Consider the following 18,678-nt stretch of genomic DNA (forward strand, 5'->3'; position numbering starts at 1 on the left):
TGGTGGGACCAGATGCCTTGATCTCAGTTTTTTAAATATTGAGTTTTAAGCCAGCTTTTTCACTCTCCTCTTTCACTTTCATCAAGAGGCTCTTTAGTTCCTCTTTGCTTTCTGCCATAAAGGTGGTGTCATCTGCATATCTGAGATTATTGATATTTCTCCCAGCAATCTTGATTCCAGCTTATGCTTCATCCAGCCGGGCATTTTGCATGATGTAGTTGGCATATGAGTTAAATAAGCAGGTTGACAATATACAGTCTTGTCGTACTCCTTTCCCGATTTGGAATCATGCGATTCTAACTGTTGCTTCTTGACCTGCATACAGATTTCTCAGGAGGCAGGTAAGATTTTCTTAGGTGCTGCAGTTCATGGGGTCACAAAGAGTCAGACATGACTTAGGGACTGAACAACAGCAACAACAACAACAACAATGCCTTCGAGGTCCACCCATATTGTTGTAAATGGCAGGATTTTTTTTTTTTTTTTAGTGACTAGATCATTTTCAGTTGTATCTTCTGCGCTCAGTCGTGTCTGACTCTGTGACCTCATGGACTGTAGCCCGCCAGGCTCCTCTGTCTATGGGATTTTTCAGGCAAGAATACTAGAGTGGGTTGCCATTCCCTACTCCAGGGGATCTTCCCTATCCAGGGATCCAACCTGAGTCTCTCTTGTCTCCTGCATTGGCAAGCACGTTCTCGCCACTGCAGCACCTGGGAAGCCCCTATTCAATTGTATACATTTAACATATTGTATGTATTCATTTATCCGTCAATGAATGGACACCTAGGTTGTTAATATATCTTCACTATTGTAAATACTGCTGCAGTGAACACAAGGGTGCAGATATCCTTTTGATTTAGGGTTCATTCCTTCAGATAGATACCAAGAAGTAGAATGGCTGGTTCATATAGTTCTATTTGTATTTATTTTAGGAAACTCCATACTGTTTGCGTAGTGGCTGTACCAGATTTACATGTCCATAATAGTGTACAAGGATTCCCTTTTCTCCACATCCTCACAGACACTTGTTATTTCTTGTCTTTTTTGATAATAGTCATTCTAAAAAGTGTGAGGTGGTCTCTCACTATGGTTTTTATCTGTGTCTCCCTGATGATTAGTGGTGTTGAACACCTTTTCATGGGCCTGTCGGCCATCTGGTGGTCTTGGAAAAATATCTTTTCAGATCCTCTGCCTATTTTTTAATTGGATTGTTGGCTGTTTGTTTTGCTGTTGAGTTATATGAATTCTTTATATATTTTGGATATTAAATCTTATCAAAGATATTTTTTTCCCATTTGGTAGGTTGCCTTTTCATTTTGCAGATTTCCTTTGCTGAGTAGAAGCTTTTTAGTTTGATGGATGTTTACTTTTGCTGTGTTTGTTTGTTTTTTTGAATACCAGTTTTTGTTGTATTTATGATTTACAGATATTTACAGATATTCTCTTCATATGGCTTGTTCTCTCATCGTTTTTGCAAAGCAAGTTTTACATCTTGATAAAGTCCAGTTTATCATTTTTAAAGAGATATATCTAGGAATTCTTTGCCTAACTCAAAGTTACAAAGATTTTCTCTATGTTTTCTTCCATGAGTCTTTTTCCAAAAAAGATTAATTTATTTTTGGCTGCTGGGTCTTTGTTGCTGCATTTGGTTACTCTTCAGTTGCCCAGAGCGGGTGCTACTCTCTAGCTGGGGTGCACGAGCTTCTCATTTTGGTGATTTCTCCTGTTGTGGAGCACAGCCTCTAGGGCACGTGGCTCAGTAGTTGTAGTGCATGGGCTTAGTTGCCCCTTGGCATGTGGGATCTTCCCAGGCCAGGGATTGAGCCTGGGTCCCCTATAGACAGGTGGATTCTTTTCCACTGAGCCACCAAGGAAGTCCATGTTCTTGAATCTTCCTTCATCTCAGTTTTCTCATGTGAAAACTGGAGTACTAACAGAACTTACCTTGCTGGGATTTTGTGAGTGTTGGGTGAGGCAATGCATGGGAAAGCTTAGCGGTACCTGGCAGGTGCAAGTTCCCAAGAACTTTTGGCTGCAACTGTTCCCACTGACCAGAATCACCCAGCCAGTGGGAACCAGGGCTTAAACGGGTCAACAGGGTTGAAACAAATAATAAACAGGAAAAGTGTTGGTTAGAGACAGGGTTCTGGAGCACATCGACATAGGGCAGTGTGCCAGAGGGCAGTGGTCAGGACCTCTTTGAGGAAGTGATGCCGTCCCCGAGAGCTGCGTGGTCAGCAGGTGCTCGTCACACGCTGGTGGGGGCGGAGGCAGGGCTGGCAGAGTGCACATGGCTGGAAGGCAGGCTAGCAAGGAATGTGGTGCTGCACAGTGGGGACAGCATGTGACCAAGAGCCCAAACGTCCTGTGACAGCAAGTGCTCTGTCCATCGAAGGAGGGAGTCTGTGTGCCAGTTATCAGGGCAGCTTCCTGGAGGAGGAGGCCTTGAGCCGCCATCAAGCACTTACAGTGTGTCCCTGGCCCTAAGCTGAGCCCCATGGCTGGTGTGGTCCCCTGCAGAGGAGACCTGCAGAAGAGCTGGGGAGTCCCCTGGGAAAGGCTAGCTGCCCCTGGACAGAGTCCAGCGGGGGCCCCTCGTCACTTTCGCCAGCCAGCTTGGTCCCTGCGAATCTCCGCCTGCAGGCTCAGAAACCTGCCTCAGCATCAGGAAGCTCTTCCAGTTCTCACGCCCCGGGTGCCACAGGCAAGGGCGTGGGCCTGATGGACACACACTAGTTAATGTATTTGCCTGGAGAAGTAGAGGACTATTTCAGCCATGTGGCCAGGGGCCGGGGGTGGAAGGAGACAGGCAGTCCCAGACTGTGGCCCCACATCTGGGACCACACCCCAGGAGGTGGTTGGCATGGAGAGTCTGGATATCCCTGGGCTGACCCTTTGCCAGGGCTGGGACGTGTGTCAGCAATGGCCTGTCTTCTCTCAAAGCCATTGCTAATGGGCCCTTCTAATGGGGTAGCAGCGACGTTGCGGACGTCAATGTAGGCGTGGCAACTGTGCTGTTTCTTTGTGATGATTTTGTATCTTTGAGCTGATCCATTAGAGGACAATCAATTTCACGTTTCCTTTTTTAACCTGAGTCGGAGAAGCTTAATATTTTCCCCATAGACTGACATAAGGGATCTCGCAAGAGTCCCACTTTATTCACTTGTAAAATGAGGATTATGGTCCTCACTTCTGGGAGAGCTGGAGCTGTGCTGTCTACAGTAGCCATTTCCCTTTCAATTCACTAAAATTAAAGAACAATTCAGTCCCCCAGTTGTAGGAACTGCCTTTTCAGTGCTCAGTCGCCACTTGTGGCTAGTGGCTCAGTATAGGACAGACTTTATATTTTAGGGTTAGGGCCAAGGTCTGCACCACCACAGAACATCCTTACCAGAGAGTTCAGTGAAACGCTGTGTGTCAAGCACGCTGCACAGTGTGACGTTTGGTGTTTGCTGGCGTCAGTGGCCTGGCAGTGGGGGAGGCTAGGGAAGATGCGGCCTCTGGTCAGGAGTCTTCTCTGGGGTGAGGTGAGATGCGGTGAGTCCGGTTCGATGAGTACCCTCACTCCCACACAAGAAACCAAGCATTCCCACCATCCCAGGGAGTTTACCGATAGGTACCTTCACAGTCAGGCCATACTCTACCCCCGTCTGGCCCTTGGCAACCACTGTTCTGATTTTTGCTACTAATAGACTAGCTTTGCCTTTTCTAGAATTTCACATAAATGTAATACAGTATATGCTTTTAAATTTGGCTTTTTTCACTCAGCATCACGCTCTTTCGAGACTCATCCTCATTGTTGCATGAGTGAGGTTGCTTCTTTGCTGGGCAGTGTCCTGGTGGCTGAGCGTCCATCCACCCGGCACTAGACATTAGGTTGCTTTCAGTTCGGGGCTGTTAGGAATAAAGCTGCTGGGAACGTGCATGTGCAGTTCTCTGCATGGACAAATGTTTGGGGTAAGTACTTAGGAATTTCATAGAATTCCTGGATCTTAGAATACTGGTATGATTGAATTTATAAAAAACTGTCAAACTGTCTTCCAGAGTTTGGCATTTTACACATTGAATGGCATGCTGGGAGAATTTTAGTCGTTCGGTGTTCTTACCAACATTTGGTATTGACAGCCTTTTCAATTTGAGCCATTTTAGTGGGTGTATATCTTGTGGTTTTGGTATCTTGTGGTTTTAATTTGCATTTCTCTGAAGACTAATGATGTTAAGCATTTTTCATTTGCTTATTGTCATTCACATATCTTATCATGTGAAGTGTGTGCTTAAATCTTTTGCCTATTTTTTAATTGGGTTATTTGTCTTCTTACTATTAAGTTGTAGGGGTTCTTTATTTTAGATGCTGGTCTTTTTTTAGTGTATCAAGTATATGTATTATGAATATTTTCCCAGGTTGTGGGCGGTTCACATTTTCTTAATGGTGTTTTATAAGTATTAAACTGTGTTTTACTCAATAAAAAAAATTTTTATGAGTTATGATTTTTGCATCCTAAGAAATCTTTGCCTCTCCAGATTTGCAGAGATTTTTTTTTAGTATGTTTCCTTCCAGAAAATTCAGTAGTTGTAGCTTTAACTTTTCAGTTCAGTTCAGTTCAGTCGCTAAGTCGTGTCCAATTCTTTGCAACCCCATGAACCACAGCACGCCAGGCCTCCCTGTCCATCACCAACTCCTGGAGTCTACCCAAACACATGTCCATTGAGTCAGTGATGCCATCCCACCATCTCATCCTCTGTCGTCCCCTTCTCCTCCTGCCCTCAGTCTTTCCCAGCATCAGGGTCTTTTCAAAGGACTCAGCTTTTTGCATCAGGTGGCCAAAGTATTGGAGTTTCAGCTTCAACATCAGTCCTTCCAATGAACACTCAGGACTCATCTCCTTTAGGATGGACTGGTTGGATTTCCTTGTAGTCCAAGGGACTCTCAAGAGCCTTCTCCAACACCACAGTTCAAAAGCATCAATTCTTTGGCACTCAGCTTTCTTTATAGTCCAACTCTCACATCCATACATGACCACTGGAAAAACCATATCATTGACTAGATGGACTTTTGTTGGCAAAGTAATGTCTCTGCTTTTTAATATACTGTCTAGGTTGGTTATAACTTTCCTTCCAAGGAGCAAGCGTCTTTTAATTTCATGGCTGCAATCACCATCTGCAGTGATTTTGGAGCCCAAAAATATAAAGTCAGCCACTGTTTCCACTGTTTCCCCATCTATCTGCCATGAAGTGATGGGACCAGATGCCATGATCTTCGTTTTCTGAATGCTGAGTTTTAAGCCAACTTTTTCACTCTCCTCTTTCACTTTCATCAAGAGGCTCTTGAGTTCTTCTTCACTTTCTGCCATGAGGGTGGTGTCATCTGCATATCTGAGGTTATTGATATTTCTCCCGGCAATCTTGATTCCAGCTTGTGCTTCCTCCAGCCCAGCGTTTCTCATGATGTACTCTGCATAGAAGTTAAATAAGCAGGGTGACAATATACAGCCTTGACGTACTCCTTTTCCTATTTGGAACCAGTCTGTTGTTCCATGTCCAGTTCTAACTGTTGCTTCCTGACCTGTATACAGATTTCTCAAGAGGCAGGTCAGGTGGTCTGGTATTCCCATCTCTTTAAGAATTTTCCATAGTTTATTGTGATCCACACAGTCAAAGGCTTTAGTTTGTATATGGTTTGATGTGTAAATCAATTTCTTTTTGGTGTTTTACTTATAACTGCTTGTTTCACTATCATTTACTTAAAAGATTATTCTTTCACTGTCAAATTACCTTGGTGCCTTTGGTGTGCATAAGTTGTCCGTGAGTATGTGGGTCTCATTTTCTTTCATTATTTTATTTCACTGCCCCGGGTCTTAGTTGCAGCTATAGAAACTCTTAGTTGCAGCGTGTGGGATCTAGTTCTCTAATTAGGGATTGAACTTCAGCCCCATGCATTGGGAGCACAGAGTCTTAGCCACTGGCTCAACAGGGGAGTCCCTGACTCCTTTGCATTTCTATATGCATTTTAAGATCAGCATGTCAATTTCTGCTAAAAAAAAAAAAAAGTACATTTTCTTGATAGGGATTGCATTGAATCTGTAAATTAGTTGGAGAGTCGTATAGGTGTACCTCAGATATATTGACAGTTTGTTTTCAGACCACCGCAGGAAAGCAAGTATTGCCAAAAAGTGAGTTACATGAATTTTTTATTTCCTAGTGCTTAACTCTTAAAATTAAGAGTTATGTTTACACTGTCCTATAGTTTATTACATGTGCAATATCATTATGGCTAAAAAACAATGCACATGTCTTTTAATTTAAAAAATGTGAGACTTCCCTCATGGTCTCGTGGTTAAGAATTTGACTGTTAATGCAGGAGACATGGGTTCGATCCCTGATCTGGGAAGATCCCACATTGCCTTGGAGCAGCAAAGCCCACGCACTGCGTCTGCTCAAGCCTGCTCACCTACAGCCTGTGCTTTGCAATGAAGCGTAGCCCCCGCTCACGACGAGAGAAAGCCCATGCACAGCAGAAAAAAGACCCAGTGCAGCCAAAAATAAATAAGTAAATCATTTCAAAATATTATTGTTAGATTATACTATTGTATACAATTATACTATTGCTAAAAATGCTAACCATCTAAGCCTTCAGTGAGTTGTAACCATTTTGCTGGTGGAGAGTCCTGCCTCAATGTTGATCAGAGTGGTTGGGGTGACTGGTTATTTCTTTTTTTTTTTTTTTTTTGGTTATTTCTTAAAATTGACAACAGTGAAGTTTGAATCATCAAGTGACTCTTTCTTTCCCAGATGCTTTCTCTGTAGTGTGCACAGCTGTTTGGTAGCATTTTACCCCCAGTAGAATTTCCTTCAAAGTTGGGGTCAGTCCTCTCAAGCCCTGCCACTGTTATCACCTAGGTTTCTGTAATCTTCTACCCCATTGTTGTCCAACAGTCTTCACAGCATCTTCACTAAGAGTAGGCTCCATCTCAAGAAACCACTTTCTTTGCTTATCCATGAGAAGCAACTCCTCACCCAAATTTTATCATGAGGTGGCAGCAATTCAGTCACTTCTTCAGGTGCCACTTCTCATTCTCTTGCTGTTTCCACCACCTCTGCAGTTACTTCCTCTCACTGAAGTCTTTTTTTTTTAATTAAAAAGATAATTTATTTCTTTTTGGCTGTTCTAGGTCTTTGTTGCTGCATGAGCTTTTCTCTACTTGCAGTGAGCAGGGGCTACTCTCCACTTGTGGTGCTCGGGCCTCTCATTGCCGTGGCTTCTCTTGTGGAGCACAGGCTCTAGGGAGCTCGGGCTTCAGTAGCTGTGGCTCCTGGGTTCTAGAGCACAGGTTTAATAGCTGTATCACACAGGCTTAATTGCTCTATGGCTTGTGGGATCTTCCCGGATCAGGGATTGCACCGATGTCCCCTGCATTGGCAGGCGAATTCTTTACCACTGAGTCACCAGGGAAGCCCTCCACTGAAGTCTTGAATGCCTCAGAGTCATACACGAGGGTTGGAATCATCTTCCAAACTCCTGTTAATACCTCTTGCCTTGAATCTGTTGGCAGCTAGATTGGTAAATCCTTTCCAGAAGGCTTTCGGCTGATTTTGCCTGGATCCATCAGAGAAATATCACTATCTGTGGAAACTATAACCTTATGAAATGTGTTTCCTAAAAATAAGACTTGAAAGTAGGAGTTACTCCTTGAGCCGCGGGCTGCAGAAGGGATGTCAGCAAGCATGAGGACAATAGTAATCTCATTACATCTCCGCCAGAGCTCTGGGGGACCGGGTGCATTGTCAACAAGCAGCACTATTTTGAAAGAGATCTTCTTTTCTGGGCAGTATGTCAACAGTGGGCTTAAAATATTCAGTAAACAACATTTATACAGAAGTACTATCATCCAGGCTTTGTTTTTCCATTTATAGAACCCAGGCAGAGTAGATTTAGCCTAATTATCAAGTGTCCTAGAATATTCAGAATGGCAAACGAGCCCAGGCTTCAACTTCAAATCATCAGTTCTGTTATTCCCTAAGAAGGGAGTCAGCCTGTCCTTTGAAGATGTGAAGCCAGGCATTGCACTGACTTCTCTTTAGTTATGAAAACCCTATATAGTGTCTTCATTTGTTATTGTTATTCAGTTGCTCAGTCGTGTCTGACTGTTTGCGACCCCATGGACTGCAGCACGCCAGGCCTCCCTGTCCATCACCAACTCCTGGAGCTTACTCAAACTCATGTCCATTGAGTCGGTGATGCCATCCAACCATCTCATCCTCTGTCATTCCCTTCTCCAGCCTTCAGTCTTTTCCAGCATCAGGGTCTTTACTAATGAGTCAGTTCTTCACATCTTCATTTGATGTTTTATCTGCATTGAAAATGTTTGGTGCAACCACTGCTGTTAATTATCTTAGCTAGATCTTCTGGACAACTTGCTGCAGCTTCTTCATCAGCACTTGGTATTTCACCTCGTACTTCTGTGTCATGGATGTGGTTTCTTAAACCTCATGAACCAGTCTCTGCTGGCCTCAGATTTTTCTTCTGCAGCTTCATCACCTCTCTCAGCCTTCCTAGATTAAAGAGGTAGGGCCTTGCTCTGGAGTAGGTTTTGGCTTAAGGGACTGTTAGGGCTGGTTTGATCTTCTTTCCAGATCACTAAAAGTTTGTTTTCCACATCAACAGTTAGGCTGTTTTGCTGTCTTATCATTTATGTGTTCATTGGAGTAGCAATGTTAAGTTCCCTCAAGTATTTTTCCTTTGCGCTCACAACTTAATCTGTTTGGTGCCAGAGGCCAGCTTTCAGCCCAATCTTAGCTTTTGACATATCTTGCTCACTAAGCTCCATCATTTCTGGCTTTTGCTTTAAAGGGAGAGATGTGTGACTCTTCCTTTCACCTGAACATTTAGAGGCCATCATAGGGTTATTAATTGGCCCAGTTTCAATATTGTTTTGTCTCAAGGAATGGGGAGGCCTGAGGAGAGGGAGAGAGATGGGGGGATGGCCAGTCAGTGGAGCAGTCAGACCACCCACATTTATGGATTCGGTTCGCCATCTTAGATGGGCATAGTTCTTTTTCCCAAGACAATTTTAATAGTAACATCAAAGACCACTGACCATAGATCACTGTTTTGTTCTTTAGTCGCTAAGTCATGTCCAGCTCTTTGCCACCCCATGGACCGCAGCACGCCAGGCTCCCCTGTCCTTCACCGTCTCCCGGGGTTTGCTCGACCACAGCACGCCAGGCTCCCCTGTCCTTCACCGTCTCCCGGGGTTTGCTCGACTTCATGTCCCTTGAGGCAGCAATGCTATCCCACCACCTCACCCTCCGCCACCCCTTCTCCTCCTGCCTTCAGTCTTTCCCAGCATCAGGGTCTCTTCAGTGAGTCGGCTCTTTGCATCAGGTGGCCAAAGTTTGGAGCTTCAGCTTCAGCATCAGCATCAGTCCTTCCAATGGATATTCAGAGTTGATTTCCTTTTGGATTGACTCGTTTGGTCTCCATGCTGTCCATGGGACTCTCAAGAGTCTTCTCCAGCACCACAATTCAAAAGCATCAATTCTTTGGTGCTCAGCCTTTTTTACGGTCCAGCTCTCACATCCATACATGACCGCTGGAAGAACCACAGCTTTGACAGTACAGGCCTTTGTTGGCAAAGAGACAGCTTTGCTTTTTAATACCATTTGCCACAGCTTTCCTTCCAAGGAGCGAGCACCTTTTAAATTTCACGGCTGCACTCACCATCGTCCACAGTGATTTTGGAACCGAAGAAAATAAAATGTTACTGCTTCTGCGTTCCCCCCTTCTATTTGCTATAGCAAATATAATAATGAAAAAGTTTGAAATATTGGGAGAATTACCAAAATGTGACACAGAAATGAAGTGAGCAAATATCATTGGAAAAATGGCGTTGGTAGACTTGCTTGATGTAGGGATTACACAAATCTTGCTTGTAAAAAAAAAGTGAGTATCTGCCAAGTGCAATCAAGTGAGGCACAATAAAACAAGGTACATCCGTACTTAATTTTAACAGTGTGTGGTCTTCCCAGTCTTCTGATCCGTGAACAAGGATGTCCTTGCTTTCTTTAGGTGTTTCATTTCTTTCATTCTTTCAGTGATGTTCTGTAGTTTTCAGTGTACAATTGTGCATGTCTTTTGTTAAATTTCTTCTTAAACGTTTTATCCTTTTTGATGCTGGCCCGTGCGCTCCTTGAACAGCATAACTACGTCCTGAACTTAACACTTCGGGAAACTGTCTAGAGATCAGGTTCCCTGGTTGGTGAACCCTGGAACTTACGTTTATTATTCTAGTTTTTGTCCCTTCAGTTTTTAGCCTGTGTTTTGGATTTGTTTGGAATATAGCCCTGTGTCGTCAGCCATCACAGGGGCTTCTCTGCAGTGAGAGAAAGGATGCCAGGGAAGGCAGGGCTGGAGTCCAGCAGCCTTTGGCTCGCTCTGGCTGTAGGACCTTGCGCACACACCCATGCTGCAGTCTTCTCATTTGTCAGCTTTTGGAGCTGGTTTTGAGGATTCAGTGAGCTAGTAAATGAAAAAGCACCTGGACACTGCTGCACCCATTTCCTAGACTGATGTCTGAGAAACAGCCCAATTGGAAACTTAGGGCTCCTTTTAGACCTTTTGATTGTGATAATTTTCAAATACACAGAAACACTGGAATCACCTTATTGTATCCCTGGCTGTGTATTAATTCAATCTTTCCTCTCCCTAGCACTGCCTCTGGCCTGGGCGAGGACAGCTTGTGTCCTCCTCCCCAATTAATTATTTCTGTCCCCACTTCCTCCTTGCAAAATTGTGAATGTTAACACTTCAATCCAGCTGTATTTGGCCAAAGAGGCTAGGGTTACCTATGCTGGGAATCCACTGCTTGGAAATGGATGGAATTCTAAGTATCTTCCCTGTTGGGCGCTCAGATCTACCCTGGGTCTCTAGTTGTGGGGACCACACTGGGGACCTTTCTGTAATAGGGACTCACTTCTTCTCTCTGGTCAGTCATGGGGACCTGAAGCTGTTTTTTTTTTCCCCAGTAGGAACTGACTCTTCTCTTCAGGGGCAGAGACCGTCCTCACCTCTCTCCTCTAGATCCCATCCATCTCCCCCACAAAGCTGTGTACAGTCCCCACAAAGGAAAGTTTAAGTGCTGTCCTCCCCAGAAACTTCCCAATAGCCAGAAGCTTTTACCCCTACTTCCTCTGTTCCCTGCTTATACCACTTAAGACTTTCCACTTTATCTTGCTTAAGCATCATTGTCTTTTCTTCTAGATCACAAGCTGGCTAGCCTGAGGGCAAAGCTGCACCGCATCCACGTGTGTTGTCCGGCCTGGCACAGAACGTAGGCGCTGCATGTATGTCTGCTGGACCACTGACCTGAGGCAGGTGGACACTGGGTAACATTTTCTGGGGTGGGTGCTGAGTGTGCTGGTCCACCTCACATGGACATACTGGTTATTTTTGCTGAGACCAAGTAAACTAGTGGAAAGGCCAAACAGGAGTTTGAATTAAGGTACTTGAAGAGGGTCTTCTTTCCTTAACCTTTAGCAGATGATCGAGTCAATGTAAATTAAAGCTCCATTAGAGTAACAAGGAAGGCCTGCCAAATGCTGCCAGAGCAGCTCACTCCAGGGTCCTTCTGACTTTTCAGACTTGTCCACAGTGGATGTAATATTCTGTAGAGGAAGGGCCGGTTCTCTTTCTGTTCTTCAACACCCATCTCAGTACCAGACTTTGTGCTAGTCTCTCTCAGCCTTCCCACTGTGGGTTTTATTTCCAGAGTGTCTTTTCCTACAGCCTCGTCCCCCCAGGACTTCTTGGCTAGCAGTCAGCAAAAGTGTGTATCACAGAGAACAGGGCTGTATTGTTGCCCCAGCTTCCAGTGGAGCTACTTGTGACTTCAGCAGGTATGACTCCTCTTAGGTGGTCATTCTTACTCCTGTAAGATGAGGGTGACTGAATGAAGACCATGCGGTCATACATAGGGGACCATAGAGAAGGAGCTGTATCAAGCTGATAAAGGTTTGTATCAATTCAAATGGATACAATTAATGTTTAGCTGGTGCTTGTCTTTTTCCCTGGCAAGTCTTTTTCCAAAATTTTGGATGAATTTATCAAAATCTATCTTACCACAAAATCACTTCATATAGTAGTTAGGGAGGGCTGTTAAGCCAGTGCTCTCATCTTCCGCCCGAAATCCCAGGTGTCAGGCATTTAAACCGATGGGTTCCAACACAGAGATGCAACCGCAAGAAGTGAAACAAAATCAGGGGTCTGTCTCACACGGTTTATTTAACAATAGGTAATAAGAAATCAAATTTAACAGTCTATACAGTGATCCAAAGTTCATATTTATAAGTAATCAATTTTAATCGCATGATTTACAAGTTGAGGGTTTTTGCTTTCTATTTTCAAGTTTTACAGAAAGTGTGTGTGTGGGGGGTGGGGGCAGGGTAAGGAGGAAGAAAGCAAGCACAGAAGAAACCCCAGGGACATTCTGCGTGTTAAAATCATCCCACTGGAATCGTTTCTTACCCTCTTTTTAATTTTTTCCTTTGTTAGATGTAAAAATAACGAAAAAAATTCTTTCAAGAAACAGAACCACAATATATATAATACATCAATTTGGCAGCTGCCCCTGTATATTTTGAAAAAGTCATTTTTCTCTCTACATGTACAAATTACTTTAATACTTGAAGTTTTTACGATCAGACTTACGGAATAGAAAATTTTCTGGAGCACAAAAGTTGACTTGAGGGGAGCAAAGGGGTTTTTTTTTTTTCTTTTTTCTTTTTTTAAACATTTTTAAAAGAATGAACGTCTTTGCACCCAGAGAAAAAAAATTGGTATTTTAATATATATTTATATATATTTATATATATATAGAATGTAATTTTAAAGTAACATTAACCCCTTTTGTCCTCTGGTTTTAGAAATGTTCTTTTTTAACTCTTTCATAAAGTGAGGAAAATAGGGAAAAATGTCAACCATCTGCACCAGTAAATAATAACTATTAATATTACATATTTTCATTAATTTAAAAAAAATAATAAAACCTATTGGAGGTGCAAGGCAGGAGCATGTGGTTGGCTTCACAGACCTCAGCCTCCTCCCAGTGCACACTTGAACCAAACACACAAGGGAAAAAAAACAGGCTGGTGGTAACCAGCCATTAACAAAAATATATTCTTTGTATTCTATCACCCCTCAGGTTCATCTCGCATGTTTGCTCGAAACCACAAACAGCTACTGCACAGTTCTTATGTGTTCCAAGGAAAATTGTCTCTTAGGCTAAGAAAGATTCAAAAAAATTGTTTGCAGTACAAAAAGTCTTAAGAGAAAATAATTTTTTTTTTGCTCCCAAAATACTACAAGGTGTCTCTAGTGTATGTCTAGTGTACTCTGTGAGAGGTTTGAATTCAAGTCTGAGTTGTCGGTGCCGAGTCCCAGGTCCGTGGCGCTCGCACCATGGAGGTTTGCCATGCCTGGATTGCTAGCGAGCTGAGAGAGCATCGAATTCTGGTCCGGGCTGGCAAAATGCCCTTGTTCCATGGGGTTGCCCTGGGCAGCGACCAGTCCAGGATGTGGAGAACTGGTCTGTGGGGAGACGTGGTGTGGAGAAGGCTGAGGCTGCATCCGTGGGGAAGGGCTGGAGTGGGGGGGCTGGGACTGAGGCCGCGGAGAAGGGACAGGCTGGGGAGATCGCACTTGATTGGAGAGAGACGGGATCTGCTGGCCTTGGAGGTGCGGGGACTGAGCCTGACTCGGGAGCATGTGCTGCTGGGGGCTCATGGGGTTGGGCTGGGCCGGCGAGCCCATCTGTTGCTGAAGGAGCCGCTGCTGGTAGGCCTGCAGACTGGCTCCCGCCTCTGCTCCCAGGGCCTGCGGGAGCTGGCCCATCTGTCCCATGCTCCCTTGCGGTATCTGCTGCATGTGATGCTGCATTCGCGGTGGCGGCTGCTGCTGTGGGGCAGGGTAGCCCACGCCCTGGGGAGGCTGGAACTGGTTGTGGTTGGCCAGCCCCGGGCCCATCCCTGGCCCCGCTCCCTGCTGCTGCTGCTGCATCATCTGCTGTCGCCTCAAGATGTCTCGGAATTGCGAGGGCATGGTGCTGTGATTCATGTTCATCTGCTGAGCCTGTGGGCTCATCCCGCCCATGGGTGGTGGGAGCTGCTGCTGCTGCGTGGGCTGCTGGGGCAAGCCGGCCCTCGGGACACCTGCCTGCATGGGGTTCAAGTTCTGCATGGCGGGGCTGGAGTGGACCCCCTGCTGACCTGGCATAGCGGGGGGCTGCAGGCCCGGCTGCCCGGGGAGGGGCTGCGGGTTGGAGTTGGCGTACTTGGCAGCCCGCTGTTTGATGAACGCAGCCAATAGCTGGGGGTTGGCATGAAGGATACTGAGCACCTGTTGCTGCTGCAGGGGGGAGCTGGGAGACCTGAGAGTCCGCAGGAGGTTCTGTAAGGCTTGTTGAGACACAGTGCCTGGCTTGAGAGGGCTCACACCTACCTGGCCCAGGCCCGGCTGGGGAGGCATGTTCAGGGGCTGCCCGTGTTGTGACACGGACATCATGGCTGGCCGGGGCATCCCGGACTGCAGCTGCTGGGGCTGGGGCAGTCCTCCCTGGGCCCATGGGGGTTGCTGCTGCATGCCAGTGGGCCCCATCCCTGGCTCCAAATGCCCACCAGGCCCTCTGGCCATGGGGGGCGGGTTCATACCCATAGGGGCCATGGGAGTCATCTGCGGCATCTGGTGCTGGATCGGCCGCTGAAAGATTTGTACGTGGGCCATCTGGCGTTGCGTCTCGGCTGCCCTCTGAATCTGCATGGCCACTTCCACTGCTGCAGGTGGGGGTCCCGGAAGTGGGGGCTGAGCAGTCTGAGGAGGGGTCGGGGGGGTCACCTGGCCTGCTGCCTTGCCCTGGGACACTGGGCCAGCAGCTTGAGTCCTGGGCAAGTAGGGTGGCATGTTGTTGGGAGGTGTGGGCTGGGGCTGAGAGGGGGGTGGGGGCTGGGGTGTCTGCGGGGTGGTGGGCTGCTGGCCCGTTGGCGTGGTCGGGGTGGCAGGGGTAGGGGAGGGCAGGCCCTGCTGCTGCCCCACCACGCCAGTCCGCTGCATGCTGGCCATCCTCCTGCGCAGCATCTGGGCCTGCTGGAGCCTGTGCTGCAGCTGCTGCTGCCGGAGCTTCTGCTTGATGTTGAGGCAGAAGGGCACGGGGCACTTGTTCTCCTGGCAGTGCTTGGCATGGTAGCAGCACAGGGCGATGAGCTGTTTGCAGATGGGGCAGCCGCCGTTGGTCTTGCGCTTGCAGCCCTTGGTGTGCTGCACCACCCGCTTCATCTTCTGGCAGGACGGCAGCGAGCAGTTGGCGTTGCGGCACTGGCAGGCATGCACCAGCGACTGGATGCAGCGCTGGATGCTCAGGCGGCGGGAGTCTCCCGGGCTCTGCGTGGCGGCGGCCTGCTGGTTGTTGCTCTCGTCATCAAGCCCCAGCCCGAGCTTCTCCATCTTGTGGTCGTGGTTTTTAGTGTTGTAGCAGGTGATACACAAGTCATAATCCTGGGGAAAACAGAGGCGCAGGTCAACACTCCAGGATTCAAGCCATTCAAAGGCATTTACATATCCTGCTTGGGCTAAAAAGCCCTATTTTAGAGAAAGCTTCTTTAGCCCAACCATTCAAATCTGACACCAGACCCCACCTGGCCTGTTCTGGTCCTCACACTGGCCCCGGAGCCTGCCCTCAGGCCAGTACCACCTCTGAACTGCCTCTCAGGTACCTGGAACCCCCAGCCCTCCCCGCCAAGGGACCGACCTCACACACGGTGCAGTGCCAGCGTGTCTCCACGTGGTGCTTGCACTCGTTGCAGGTGTAGACAAAGCGGTCCTGGCTCTGGGTGTGCAGCTCCACCAGCATGCACATGGTAGACCACTGGGCTCTTCGCAACGACGAGAACTCCAGGTGCTTGTCCCTCGCAAGGGTGAGAAAGGCATCCCGCCCATCCATCAGGTCACAGGGAATGAGGGGATCGGGGTCAACAATGGGAGGCAGGGAGTTGGCGGCAGGGCCAGCGATGAGACGGATCACAAAGAAGACCTGCAAAACAGACAGTCTCCTCTGGACTCTGGAACTAGAGTATTGCAGACAGCTGGGCCAGGCTGTGCACCTGGGGGGCTGAGATGCCTGGCTTCGTTTTGTGACCACCCTGCAAGGTTACACGATACTGCCCTTGTTCTCCTGCTTCACGCATTTCTGTTCTCTTTTTTGAAACTGACTACAATGGGCCTAAAACATCTACATCTTATGTTTTCTATCTCATTCAGTAATTCTTCAAAAGAAGAATGGTCAGACACAGGGCCATTCTGCTTCAAAGACGTCAACTTTTAAAATGCAATCCATGGTTTAACCTGACTCTAATTATAAGGAAACAAATCAGAAAAACCCAAATGGATACATATTCTACAAAGCAATTGGCCTGGAGTCTTCGCAAAATGCCCATGTCATGAAAGAAAATAAAGCTAGGAACTGAGACATGGCAACTCAACATGGAGCAGAGGAGCAGATGGGAGGTGGCTGCAGGGGTGAGGTTTCCTGAGTGTGAAGTCACAGCACGCTTATGCAGAGCGTGTCCTCTGTCTTAGAAGGAGCTTACTGAAATAAAATGTAGCAGAACGTTAACTGATGAATCTAGCTGAAGGCAACAGGAGGGCATCTTCTGTAGAACTTTCCTGTAAGTTTGGAAGGAAAAAAAATTGGCAGGGGTGGGAAAAATAAAAAACCAAAATCTTTTTCCTTGCTACAGAAAAAAAAATTTTTTGTTGAAGTTTAAAAACACAACACAACCACTGTTTCCCATAACTACTGGTATAAAGGCTGCAAGAGGAAGCTGCTGTTATTTCTGTAATAAAATGTAAAATGGAACCTTCAAGAGATCAAGAACTTGTAACTACTGTATTGCCCACTATATCCTGTCAGTATTTTTGAGGCTGAAAATCTGTGCAAACTGGCAATAATATTTGTTATATATCTGGGCAGCAATGTTGGCACAGAACAAGAGTCTAGAAAAAGAACACAGTGACTTTCTTGGTGGTCCAGTGGTAAACACTCTGCACGCCACTGCAGGGCATGGGTTCAGCCCCGGGGTGAGAGCGGGGACGGGACATGGGACTAAGACTGCGCATGCCAGAAAACAACCCAGGCAGGACAAGAGCATCCACACTGAGTAAAGACGCATCAAAGCCAGAGTTAAAAGCTCAAGGGGGGACCTGTGATACTGGGTTTGCTACTGTGGCTCAAAGCAAGCACTCATAGAGTGAGGAGGAGTGTTGTGAAAATGCGATCACACACAGGGAAGTACTGTATCTAACAAGTGGGGGCAGATCAAACCACCTGGTGACTCCCTAGGAAACCTTCACTATGGCCAACCTCCAATAACAGCCATCGTGACTGACTCTGCTGAATGTCACCCTAGAGCTAAAACAATACCTAAATTTAATAAAATGATTACAATTAGATTCTAACTCCTAACAGGAGACTACTACCCACAAATTCTTCAGATGTATCTACAACTGAAGTCATACCTACTACAACATACTCTAAGGGCCTTTCCTAATCGCTGTTATTTCAGAGTTCCACACCTAAAAACAAATCATCAGTTCCATCTCCACATTAATAGCCTCTTCCTGTAAGAACCTGATGTCTGAACATGGAGATAAACAGATGTTTAAACAAAGCAACATCTTCAACACGCCTCATCTTACCAACAATAATGTCGAAGGGGAAAAAAACCCAACATACTCAGTTATATTCCCAAACAACAAATAACGAAATAATTCAAAGTTTTAACTTTGCTGTGAAGGCATTCACAAATGCATATATCAAAGTTTAACTTTTCTTCAATTCTCTCCATTTGCCAATTCCCTTTCAGTAAGGCAAAACATTCATTCGTTTTGCCAAAGTTCCACTAGAAACTTGAATGGCCAAATAGAGTTCTAAGGGGCTTTGGTCTAAAGCAAGACCACAAAGATACCCAAAAGATATCCAACAAGCCGACCTTCTGAACAATGGACAGAAACACAAACACAAAATGGTTACAAACAATAGGGTCAGACAAACTATGCTTACACTTTTCCCAACACCATATAGCTTTGTAACAGCTACACATCTAAGTAAGACACCTTACCATTTCCTGTTCTCACCACCCTCTTTTTGCTTTCTTCTCCCTCAAATGATTTCCTTCCTTCTGAGTTTCATATGATCTGGTGCTCACATCATAAATACCAACTACGGTGGGCAGTTCTGGAGGACCCTGGCCTTGGTTTTCCTGCTCTGAGGCTGTCCTCTTACCTCTTTGTGCTTCTCCATGGTGGCATACAATTTCTGTGAGAGGTCGTTGGATACGTTAGGCATGCCTGGCTTCTTCTTATTGCCGCGACTCAGGCTGCTCTTGTTTTTGCTCGTTTTCTTGTTGTTTTTCTTTTTAGCATTTTTGCTGTCTCCCTTTGTCACCTGCAGGTTAGCATAAGAGAACAAGAAAATGTTAATAACTCTTTGTTAAGAGACTGTTTAGAAGTTTAGAACAGTTATTTGTTAATAACTGTTAAGAACAAGTTTCTAATGGAGGAACAGATCATAACCTTCTAACAGCTGCTCTCTCTTCATTGCTCCTCTCTCTTTTTAAAGCTGTTGGTTACAGTAA

At 46.0% G+C, this 18,678-nt stretch overlaps 1 protein-coding gene across 4 annotated transcripts in view; it reads right to left on the reverse strand.

Moving 5' to 3' along the window:
• Positions 1–12,258: 12,258 nt before the first annotated feature.
• The window catches only part of EP300 (E1A binding protein p300), a 64,429-nt gene continuing 58,009 nt past the window's right edge, over positions 12,259–18,678 (reverse strand). For all 4 annotated transcript variants that reach the window (XM_044940819.2, XM_044940818.2, XM_006068887.4 and 1 more), the window contains 3 exons: positions 18,327–18,488; positions 15,795–16,076; positions 12,259–15,541 (listed from right to left, as the gene is read on the reverse strand). In XM_044940819.2, coding sequence (XP_044796754.2) covers positions 13,367–15,541; positions 15,795–16,076; positions 18,327–18,488 — 2,619 coding nt within the window. In that variant the 3' untranslated portion in view covers positions 12,259–13,366. The remainder of the gene's footprint in view (positions 15,542–15,794; positions 16,077–18,326; positions 18,489–18,678) is intronic.

This window comes from Bubalus bubalis, chromosome 4 (assembly GCF_019923935.1).
Source record: "Bubalus bubalis isolate 160015118507 breed Murrah chromosome 4, NDDB_SH_1, whole genome shotgun sequence".
NCBI lineage: Eukaryota > Metazoa > Chordata > Mammalia > Artiodactyla > Bovidae > Bubalus > Bubalus bubalis.